Genomic DNA, 12272 nt, shown 5'->3' on the forward strand with positions numbered 1-12272 from the left:
TAACATTGGAAACATAGGGCTTTCTGCAGCTCCTTAAAAACTTGAATTGTACAGGGTGAGTCACTAATTACTGCCACCAAGAATAACTCTGAAAGTATGGTAGGAGCTGAAAAGTTTGTGGGACAAAAGTTGCATGGAACAATGGGGGCCATAATATGACGGATTTTTTGTTGCTTGGTGGGGTCGCTTCAGAGATATGAAGGTCAACTTTACTTTTTTAAAGGGAATGCTATAGTTTGGTACTTATTTTCTGACAGCGGCTATCGAGACGAATCCAGTGATGTGTAACAGTAAGATCTTTTAAGAATAACCAAGGTCACAAAGGTGGCAAGAACGTCCATTTACAGGTGTTCAAAATGATTACCATTGGTATCAATGCAGTGCTCCATCTTCTTATCACAGATTGAGTGGTAATCCTTATCACATCGGCACTTATCAAAGCACATGCTATGACAATTATCTCTTCCATATCTTCCGGTGTAGTTGGAACATATTTATAAACAATGTCTTTTACAAATTCCCACAAGAATTAGCGTTAAGATTTCCTTTGATGAAATAGGGGCCTAGAATTCTGTCCTCCAGAATCCCACACTAACATTCACCGACCACAGTTTTTGGTGTGCAACTTGCTGCAGCTAACATGGATTTTCAGTTGCCCAATAATGCATTTTATGTAAATTAACACTTTTATGGTGTGTGAATATAGCATCGTCAGTAAAATTAGTAAATGTGTTATCCCTCAGAATCTGAAGTTGAGCCCATCGGCAGGATTCAATGCGACACATACAGTCCGTACCAGTTAATACTTGGTGGAGACCAATATGGTAAGGATGATACTTATGGCAAAGCAGAACACGAACAACATTACTCTGGCCCATGCTACATTCCCTTGCAACCTGATGCGAACTAATACAAGGATCTCGAACCACACTGGCACACATACCACCGTTAGTAACTTTCCTTTATCAGACATGTTTCCAATGTGTTAAAAATCTACTTGTTCTCAATTTACATATTGTTGTTGTTGTTGTCTTCAGTCCAGAGACTGGTTTGATGCAGCTCTCCATGCTACTCTATCCTGTGCAAGCTGCTTCATCTCCCAGTACCTACTGCATCCTACACCCTTCTGAATCTGCTTGGTGTATTCATCTCTTGGTCTCCCTCTACGATTTTTACGCTCCACACTGCCCTCCAATACTAAACTGGTGATCCCTTGATGCCTCAGAACATGTCCTACCAACCGATCCCTTATTCTGGTCAAGGTGTGCAACAAATTTCTCTTCTCCCCAATTCTATCCAATACCTCCTCATTAGTTATGTGATCTACCCATATAATCTTCAGCATTCTTCTGTAGCACCACATTTCGAAAGCTTCTATTCTCTTCTTGTTCAAACTATTTATCATCCATGTTCCCCTTCCATACATGGCCACACTCCATACAAATACTTTCAGAAACGACTTCCCGACACCTAAATCTATACTCGATGTTAACAAATTTCTCTTCTTCAGAAAAGCTTTCCTTACCATTGCCAGTCTACATTTTATATCTTCTCTACTTCGACCATCATCAGTTATTTTGCTCCCCAAAAAGCAAAACTCCTTTACTACTTTAAGCATCTCATTTCCTAATCTAATACCCTCAGCATCACCCAATTTAATTTGACTACATTCCATTACCCTCGGTTTGCTTTTGATGATGTTCATCTTATATCCTCCTTTCAAGACACTGTCCATTCCGTTCAGCTGCTCTTCCAGGTCCTTTGCTGTCTCTGACAGAATTACTATGTCAGCGGCGAACCTCAAAGTTTTTATTTCTTCTCCATGGATTTTAATTCCTACTCTGAATTTTTCTTTTGTTTCCTTCACTGCTTGCTCAATATACAGATTGAATAACATCAGGGATAGGCTAAAACCCCATCTCACTCCCTTTTCAACCACTGCTTCCCTTTCATGCCCATCGACTCTTATAACTGCCATCTGGTTTCTGTACAAATTGTAAATAGCCTTTCGCTACCTCTATTTTACCCCTGCCACATTCAGAATTTGAAAGAGAGTATTCCAGTCAACATTGTCAAAAGCTTTCACAAAGTCTACAAATGTCAGACACGTAGGTTTGCCTTTCCTTAATCTATTTTATAAGGTAAGTCGTAGGGTCTGTATTGCCTCACGTGTTCCAACATTTCTACAGAATCCACACTGATCTTCCCCGAGGTCGGCTTCTACCAGTTTTTCCATTTGTCTGTAAAGAATTCGTGTTAGTATTTTGCAGCCGTGGCTTATTAAACTGATAATTCGGTAATTTTCACATCTGTCAACACCTGCTTTCTTTGGGATTGGACTTATTATATTCTTCTTGTAGTCTGAGGGTAATTCGAATGTCTCATTCATCTTGCTCACCATATGGTAGAGTTTTGTCAGGGCTGGCTCTCCCAGGGCTATCAGAAGTTCTAATGGAATGTTGTCTACTCCCGGAGGGGGGGGGGGGGGGGGGGGCGCTTGTTTCGGCGTAGGTCTTTCAATGCTCTGTCAAACTCTTCATGCAGTATCATATCTCCTATTTCATCTTCATCTACATCCTCTACCATTTCCATAATATTGTCCTCAAGTACATCGCCCTTGTATAGACTCTCTATATACTCCTTCCACCTTTCTGTTTTCTCTTCTTTGCTTAAAACTGGGTTTCCATCAAAGCTCTTGATATTCATACAAGTGGTTCTCTTTTCTCCAAAAGTCTCTTTTAATTTCGCTGTAGGCAGTATCTATCTAACCTCTAGTGAGATATGCCTCTACATCCTTACATTTGTCCTCTAGCCATCCCTGCTTAGCCATTTTGCACTTCCTGTAGACCTCATTTTTGAGACTCTATATTCATATTTGCCTGCTTCATTTACTGCATTTTTATATTTTCTCCTTTCAACCCAAGGGTTTCTACTAGCCCTCGTCTTTTTATCTACTTGACGCAGCACTCAAAGCTACCCATTCTTCTTCTTCTGTATTTCTTTCCCCCCATTCCTGGCAATTGTTTCCTAATGTTCTCCCTGAAGCTCTCTTCAACATCTGGTTCTGTAAGTTTATCCAGTTCCCATCTCCTTAAATTCCCACCTTTTTGCAGTTTCTTCAGTTTTTATCTATAGTTCATAACCAACAGATTGTGGTCAGAGTCCACATCTGCCCCTGGAAATGTCTTACAATTTAAAACCTGGTTCCTAAATCTCTGTTTTACCATTATATAATCTATCTAAAACCTTCGAGTATCTCCCAGCCTCTTCCATGTATACAACCTTATTTAATGATTCTTGAACCAAGTGTTAGCTATGATTAAGTTATGCTCTGTGCAAAATTCTACCAGGCGGCTTCCTCTTTTATTTCTTACCCCCATTCCATATTCAACTACTACATTTCCTTCTCTTCCTTTTCCTATTATTGAATTCCAGTCACCCATGACTATTACAATTTCGTCTCCCTTCACTATCTTAATAATTTCTTTTATCTCATCATACACTGCATCAATCTCTTCCTCATCCGCGGAGCTAGTTGGCATATAAACTTGCACTACTGTGGTAGGCGTGGGTTTCATGTCTATCTTGGCCACAATAATGCTTTCACTATGCTATTGTACTAGCTTACCCACACTCCTATTTTTTTAATTATTATACCTACTCCTGCATTACCCCTATTTGATTTTGTATTTATAACCCTGTACTCACCTGACCAGAAGTCTTGTTCCTCCTGCCACCGAACTTCACTATATCTAACTTTAACCTATCGATTTCCCTTTTTAAATTTTCTAACCTACCTGCCCGATTAAGGGATCCGACATTCCACACTCCGATCTGTAGAACACCAGTTTTCTTTCTCCTGATAACGATGTCCTCCTGAGTCGTTCCCACCCGGAGATCCGGATGGCGGACTATTTTACCTCCGGAATATTTTACCCAAGAAGATGCCATCATCATTTAACCACACAGTAAAGCTGCATGCCCTCGGGAAAAATTACGGCTGTAGTTTCCCCTTGCTTTCAGCCGTTCGCAGTACCAGCACAGAAAGGCTGTTTTGGTTAGTGTTACAAGGCCGGCTGAAGTTTCCCCTTGCTTTCAGCCATACCAGCACAGAAAGGCCATTTTGGTAAATGTTACAAGGCCAGATCAGTCAATCATCCAGACTGTTGCCACTGCAACTACTGAAAAGGCTGCTGCCCCTCTTCAGGAACCACATGTTTGTCTGGCCTCTCAACAGATACCCCTCCGTTGCGCTTGCACCTAGGGTATGGCTATCTGTATTGCTGATGCACACAAGCCTCCCCACCAACGGCAAGGTCCATGATTCATGGGGGGAGGGGGGGGGGGGCAATTTATCATACACTTATTTAAAAGTACAACGAGTAGGGTGAGTACATTGAGGATATGTTTCAGTGTAGAAGTCTCTAGGTCTCACTGAATTTCATTGGCATTCTCCATAAATGAGAAGCACACCAACTTGTTTTTCGAAGGAATACATCATTCACATTTGCTGGATTCGACAATACTAGTCTTAACGTTCTTATTAGTGTTGTATTGCGAAACTGTCGAATGGTGTTTATATGTCAATGGCAAGTTAGATGGATATGCGGTGAATAATTACTGTTGTTGTTGCTGTTGTGATCTTCAGTCCTGAGACTGGTTTGATGCAGCTCTCCATGCTACTCTATCCTGTGCAAGCTTCTTCATATCCCAGTACCTACTGCAACCTACATCCTTCTGAATCTGCTTAGTGTATTCGTCTCTTGGTCTCCCTCTACGATTTTTACCCTCCACGCTGCCCTCCAATGCTAAATTTGTGATCCCTTGATGCTTCAAAACATGTCCTACCAACCGATCCCTTCTTCTAGTCAAGTTGTGCCACAAACTTCTCTTCTCTCCAATCCTATTCAATACCTCCTCATTAGTTACGTGATCTGCCCACCTTATCTTCAGCATTCTTCTGCAGCACCACATTTCAAAAGCTTCTATTCTCTTCTTGTCCAAACTGGTTATCGTCCATGTTTCACTTCCATAAATGGCACACTCCATACAAATACTTTCAGAAACGACTTCCTGACACTTAAATCAATACTCGATGTTAACAAATTTCTCTTCTTCAGAAACGATTTCCTTGCCATTGCCAGTCTACATTTTATATCCTCTCTACTTCGACCATCATCAGTTATTTTGCTCCCTAAATAGCAAAACTCCTTTACTACTTTAAGTGTCTCATTTCCTAATCTAATCCCCTCAGCATCGCCCAATTTAATTTGACTACATTCCATTATCCTCGTTTTGCTTTTGTTGATGTTCATCTTATATCCTCCTTTCAAGACACTGTCCATTCCGTTCAACTGCTCTTCCAAGTCCTTTGCTGTCTCTGACAGAATTACAATGTCATCGGCAAACCTCAAAGTTTTTACTTCTTCTCCATGGATTTTAATACCTACTCTGAATTTTTCTTTTGTTTCCTTCACTGCTTGCTCAATATACAGATTGAATAACATCGGGGAGAGGCTACAACCCTGTCTCACTCCTTTCCCAACCACTGCTTCCCTTTCATGCCCCTCGACTCTTATAACTGCCATCTGGTTTCTGTGCAAATTGTAAATAGCCTTTCGCTCCCTGTATTTTACCCCTGCCACCTTCAGAATTTGAAAGAGAGTATTCCAGTTAACGTTGTCAAAAGCTTTCTCTAAGTCTACAAATGCTAGAAACGTAGGTTTGCCTTTTCTTAATCTTTCTTCTAAGATAAGTCGTAAGGTTAGTATTGCCTCACATGTTCCAACATTTCTACAGAATCCAAACTGATCTTCCCCGAGGTCCGCTTCTACCAGTTTTTCCATTCGTCTGTAAAGAATTCGCTTTAGTATTTTGCAGCTGTGACTTATTAAAATGATAGTTCGGTAATTTTCACATCTGTCAACACCTGCTTTCTTTGGGACTGGAATTATTATATTCTTCTTGAAGTCTGAGGGTATTTCGCCTGTCTCATACATCTTGCTCACCAGATGGTAGAGTTTTGTCATGCCTGGCTCTCCCAAGGCCATCAGTAGTTCTAATGGAAATTTGTCTACTCCCGGGGCCTTGTTTCAACTCAGGTCTTTCAGTGCTCTGTCAAACTCTTCACGCAGTATCGTATCTCCCATTTCATCTTCATCTACATCCTCTTCCATTTCCACAATACTGTCCTCAAGTACATTTCCCTTGTATAAACCCTCTATATACTCCTTCCACCTTTCCGTCTTCCCTTCTTTGCTTAGAACTGGGTTGCCATCTGAGCTCTTGATATTCATACAAGTGGTTCTCTTCTCTCCAAAGGTCTCTTTAATTTTCCTGTAGGCAGTATCTATCTTACCCCTAGTGAGACAAGCCTCTACATCCTTACATTTGTTCTCTAGCCATCCCTGCTTAGCCATTTTGCACTTCCTGTCGATCTCATTTTCGTCTCCCTTCACTACCTGAATAATTTCTTTTATCTCTTCATACATTTCATCAATTTCTTCATCATCTGCAGAGCTAGTTGGCATATAAACTTGTACTACTGTAGTAGGCATGGGCTTTGTGTCTATCTTGGCCACAATAATGCGTTCACTATGCTGTTTGTAGTAGCTAACCCGCACTCCTATTTTTTTATTCATTATTAAACCTGCTCCTGCATTGCCCCTATTTGATTTTGTATTTATAACCCTGTAATCACCTGACCAAAAGTCTTGTTCCTCCTGCCACCGAACTTCACTAATTCCCACTATATCTAACTTTAACCTATCCATTTCCCTTTTTAGATTTTCTAATCTACCTGCCCGATTAAGGGATCTGACATTCCACGCTCCGATCCGTAGAACGCCAGTTTTCTTTCTCCTGATAACGACGTCCTCTTGAGTAGTCCCCGCCCGGAGATCCGAATGGGGGACTATTTTACCTCCGGAATATTTTACCCAAGAGGACGCCATCATCATTTAATCATACAGTAAAGCTGCATGTCCTCGGGAAAAATTACGGCTGTAGGATCCCCTTGGTTTCAGCCGTTCGCAGTACCAGCACAGCAAGGCCGTTTTGGTTAATGTTACAAGGCAAGATCAGTCAATCATCCAGACTGTTGCCCCTGCAACTACTGAAAACGCTGCTGCCCCTCTTCAGGAACCACATGTTTGTCTGGCCTCTCAACAGATACCCCTCCGTTGTGGTTGCACCTACGGTACGGCCATCTGTATCGCTGAGGCACGCAAGCCTCCCCACCAACAGCAAGGTCCATGGTTCATGGGGGGGAATAATTACTATTTGCACAATACACGAGAGAGAATTGTCAGAGCATGTACTTCGATAAGTGCTGATGCGATAAGGAATACCACTCATCCATGATAAGAAGATTGCAGCACTGCATTGATACCAATGGTCATCACCTCAAACACCTTCTGTAAATGGACGATCATGACCTTCGTTGACTTTCAAAGACCTTACTGTTACACATCATTGGATTCGTCTCGATAGCTGCTATCAGAAAATAAGTACCAAACTATAACATCCCGTTTAAAGAATCAAAGCTGACCATATCTCTGAAGCGATCCCACCTAGCAACAAAAAAAACCGTTGTCCAACACAATTTTTGTCCCACGAACTTTTCAGCTACTATCATACTTTCCGAGTTATTCTAGGTGGCAATAGTTAGTGACTTACCCTGTATTTTTAACTAAGTCAAGTACTGCTGCTGTTGACTGGACCTTCTGAGGGAAATGGTAGGCACCATACAATTCTTTCAAAATAACTTAATAGTTGATCCTTCATTAAGGACTATATCACTTAAGCTAATACTGGTATTATAGATTCATAGACCTGTAGATTGACACTATTTGGAGTACCTTCTCTAGTAAATTGACACTGTGCATGCTACTTTTAGGTAATCTGGAAATTCCCCAGCACCAAGGCATTTATTTATCACTTCTAACAGTGATTCAGCAATTTCACACATTATAGTTTGTATCATACTCTACAGGGCACACTGTAAGCATCTGGGATTTTTTGTGAGTTTACATTTTTTTACATCTTTTGGATACACTCTGTTCTACATTACTATGCTGCATTTATTTCCAAATTTCACAGCAACTGCAAGATTAATTCCCAAGTAAAGAATGTCATCGCATTCATTAAATTCACTGGACTTCACGAATTAGAGCATTAAGCTGACCAACTGTCCTACCCTCATACACCATACTTACATATTCTATGTTAGCTCCCGAGCTATTTATTTTCACTGTATTATAATGACAAATCCAATATCATTGTAAAGTGTTCCATGGATAAATAACCAAATAAATAAGAGGTGGACTTTTTTTCCTGTGTTCATTAATCAGTTCCCATGCTGCCTTGCAACGATTGTAAGTTTCTTTAATAAATCTAGCAGCATTTTCCTTTTTTATCTTTTCTTTCTGTATATCCTTTTGGCTCATAACTAACTGCTGGATAGTCTATCCTTAATGTCAGTGTCTTTAGCTACTTTGACTATATTTGGTACTTGGGCAAAACATTTTATTTAGCAAAGACTAATGTTGAGAAACAAAGGAATGCAGGTCAGAGAAAACAGATGTTAGGCATGCATCATGAACATCCATATTTTGAACATGATGTTAGATATATCGTTTCTTTGAGTCCTGGGAAATACGGAAGCGTCCGATCCCGCCCGTCTGCTTTGACCCATGACGTCACAAATATGGCGGAAACAAAAACAAACACACACACTTTCCACAAGAAGCCTAATGACACTAACGGGACAAGCGCGGGAAATGGGGTGTTTTGGGCGGGGGCCAAACGAAATATAAACAAATTTAGACGCCTTGCGTAGCTACAACGTGTAACTGAAAAAGACAGCCATGCATGAATACCCACCCACCTCCCCAGGGGTCGTAACCCCTGCAATCCATAGAAGATAAAGATGCTTCAGTAGCCGATTAGTGTTTTTTGTCTTTTTTAAAAAAAAAAAAATCTCACGGGATAGAACGAACAGATCAGAAAGATAGATATAATAAACTAAAACAGAAATTGGAGGAAACAGATAATTAAAATAAGTAATAAGTGTTTTTAAATTTAAAAAAAAAAACTCAAGATAGAATGAACAGATCAGAAAAGTAAATAAAATAAGATAAAACAGAACTGGAGACAGCCACACTCAAACCAAACTCCGCGCCGTCATGACGTCACACACGATAACACCCTTACGTCACGGGTCAAAGCCGACGCGTGGGATCGGACGCTTCTGTTGACCCAAGTCCTGGTATCCTATTCTTCAGTTGACCTACATAGCTCAACTGAAGAATGGGATACTAGTGCAAAAAATATAAATAAAAAAGGGATAGAAGCAATGTCAGTATGGCCTACTTCAGTTGACATATATGAGTTGTACCCCGAACTTCAGTTGATATGTATAGGTTAACTGCAATACGAGACACAAGGTATGTCTACTTTTTCGCCTTCACTAGCACTAATATCTGAGATGAACTACAAAGGTAGTATCCTTTTCTTCAGTTGATGTATATAAGTCAACTGAAGAGTGAGATACTAACGCTAGCGAAGTAAAAAAAAAAAAACGACATACGAAAAACTTGTGTCCTATTCTTCAGTTGACCTAAAGAGGTCAACTGAAGAACAGAATACTACCTTCATACTTCAACTGAGGTAGAGGATGCCAGTGTTAAATAAGTCGCTTTCTCCGTCTTTGCTAGCACTAGTACAATTTTTTTGTATTATTGGTCTTTTCGCCTTCCATAGTACCAATACCCACTGAGAAATATCTTAGGAATACTAGTACTAGTGAGAGAGAATGAAGCAACAACTGTAAAATTTGTATCCCATACTGCAGTCCAGATAGGTAAATCCATACCTACAAATGAAAATCAAAAAGTGAAAGTTGTGCAGAATGAATAACAATTCTTTCAAAATATCTAAATCTCACTAAGAATGAAAACAAGTACCGAATGAAATGGAACGAACAATTAACTTATAATTAATACAAGCGACAAAAATTGAACCAATGTCTAGCCATATATTTTCACAAAACAGTCATTTATTTCAGTTTACAATGATGACTGACACCTTGCCACAGGAGATAACAGATTTATTATCTACAACTCGAAAATAAAGACAGTATCTTGTCAGTACATTTATTTGTGATGGCCAAAAAGTTTGTATGCTACAAGCCAACAAAATAAAATTAAAAAAAAAAGATAGTATCTACGAGTAAACTATGACGTCATCAGTAAGAGCCGATGGGTAGTATCCCATTCTTCAGTTGACCTGTTCTCTGCATGCATTTTGATTTGACAGTTGGATATCTATAGAGTTCTAGCGGACAACTTTCATCAAACCTGACTTTAGGGGTCTGCAACATGCAACTTAATGTATCATTTGATGCCAATTCTTCAAATATTTGTTAGCAATCAATAAAAGAACTTGTTTTTTTTGAAAGATTTGAAGGTTTCCTTTGTAACAACCCCACTTATAAACAAATAACATGTATTCCACCTGGGAATTTATTGTGCCGTCACTGGGTTTGTCTGTAGACTCATCATCACGGCACTGCAATCTGTAAGCCAAGCATGAATACTTACTTTGTAGTTCCAATTATTTTGGTTTTGACAGTGTCAAGACAAGCACCTTCTTTTGTTGGTGGATAGTTAGCCACAAATTGTCCATAACCCCTTCCAACTTCATAAAAGCTCTCTCTTTATCACTACTTTCCATGCAAGGCACATTGTAGGAACTAAAAGAACTTCTTGACAAAAATATCTATTGAAAATCATTTAAGGTCCGACAGAATCGGAAACTCGTAATTCACAGCCTCAAAGCCTAACTATAAAGACGATTATATTTTTTAGATATTCATTCAAGTCGTATTTCTCAAACAGCTGCTAATCTTTTCAAGCATATAAAACACTTTCTGCAAAATCGCAGCAGGTACGGAAGAGGGCATAAGATAAGTCTTAGTAAGGCAGCTGAAAGTTTCACTGTGGTTGCAACTGGCTGAACTTACGTAAAAGTCCGGAAGGAAGGAAGGAATGTTGGCATATCTATCTACATATTCGTAATTTGCAAAGTGTAATCCAGTACACAGAATCATTAACCGCATGTATAACAGAACTGTACAAGACAGCTGTACAATGCGGTAAACAACAATTATTATTTCTGCCGGTGCATGGATAAATGAAAAGGCAAGACAGGTACTCTGAAGAGACAACTGCTGACTATCCTCACCTCCCCCTTCAGATGCTGGAGCTTGATCCTTAGGTGCTTCTCCTATGTCCATGTTAAACATGACAACCTTAGGAGTCATTGTAGACATTTGATTACTAAAACAATACGTGTATACTCCACTTGTATGCGCCGAAAAAGTGTATTTTCCACTGGTTTCACGTTCACCTTGATAGATTATTCTGTTATCCGGTCCGATTATTTTAACATCGATATCAAGGAAACCACCTTCAGCAATTTCAAACATCAGCCCTGAAAAAAGAAAATAATGCTAAGCATGATCACTGCATAAGGAAGCATAATCACCTGGAAGTCTGTTGCTGTCATTGTAGACATTTACCCATTTTTGTTCCGGCTTCAACCTTGTCAAAGAAGCATTCTTCTGCATGGGCATCCACTGTTATGGAGTAAGAAACACATACTCGAAAACACACGGACATACAAATAAACAATACATGAAACAACATTCTCACTTCCATTAGTCTTCTGTAAATACAGTACACGACGAATGTTTCCACGTAATGTAGCACGCGTAAAGACAAACCACTAGCGAGCTGATGGAACGCTCAAATCAAGCAAGATGCTCTCATTTCTGTAAAAAAATTGAATATTGATTTAAACAGATTAATAAAGAACTTTTGTTACTTCTTGCAGCTCCAAACTTATTATTTGTAATTATTATATTCCTTTACCGGTTCATCAATTCATCAACATATCTTTGCATTGATTCCGTAATTCCCTAACAGAGAGCGCAAATTAGAGGCGAAGCCCAATAGCGCCCTTTACAAAACGAAGTACCTTTCAGTTCCACTTCTTTTTCTGTAATGACCGTTCCAGAATGATATTGTTCACTAATATGCTTCTATCGAATTAAGTAATCTTGAAGGACAAAAGTTTTCTTTGTTGAATAAACAGTTAACTTACTACAGGGATTTCCGCACAAGACTCAAATTTATTGCACCGCATACGATGTGTTGACAGTAATCATTTAGGTATCAACATCAACAGAGAAATAAAACTCAATCTTTAAC

General features: G+C 39.5%; 1 protein-coding gene across 1 annotated transcript in view; it reads right to left on the reverse strand.

Moving 5' to 3' along the window:
• Positions 1 to 11776, reverse strand: part of LOC126203614 (transmembrane emp24 domain-containing protein 2) — a 47857-nt gene extending 36081 nt beyond the window's left edge. Inside the window, exons 1-2 of the mRNA XM_049937981.1 lie at positions 11582 to 11776; positions 11245 to 11493 (exon numbers count right to left, since the gene is read on the reverse strand). Of these exons, the coding sequence (XP_049793938.1) occupies positions 11245 to 11493; positions 11582 to 11720 (388 nt within the window). The 5' untranslated portion in view covers positions 11721 to 11776. The remainder of the gene's footprint in view (positions 1 to 11244; positions 11494 to 11581) is intronic.
• Positions 11777 to 12272: the final 496 nt, after the last annotated feature.

This window comes from Schistocerca nitens, chromosome 9, assembly GCF_023898315.1.
Source record: "Schistocerca nitens isolate TAMUIC-IGC-003100 chromosome 9, iqSchNite1.1, whole genome shotgun sequence".
NCBI classification, from domain to species: domain Eukaryota; kingdom Metazoa; phylum Arthropoda; class Insecta; order Orthoptera; family Acrididae; genus Schistocerca; species Schistocerca nitens.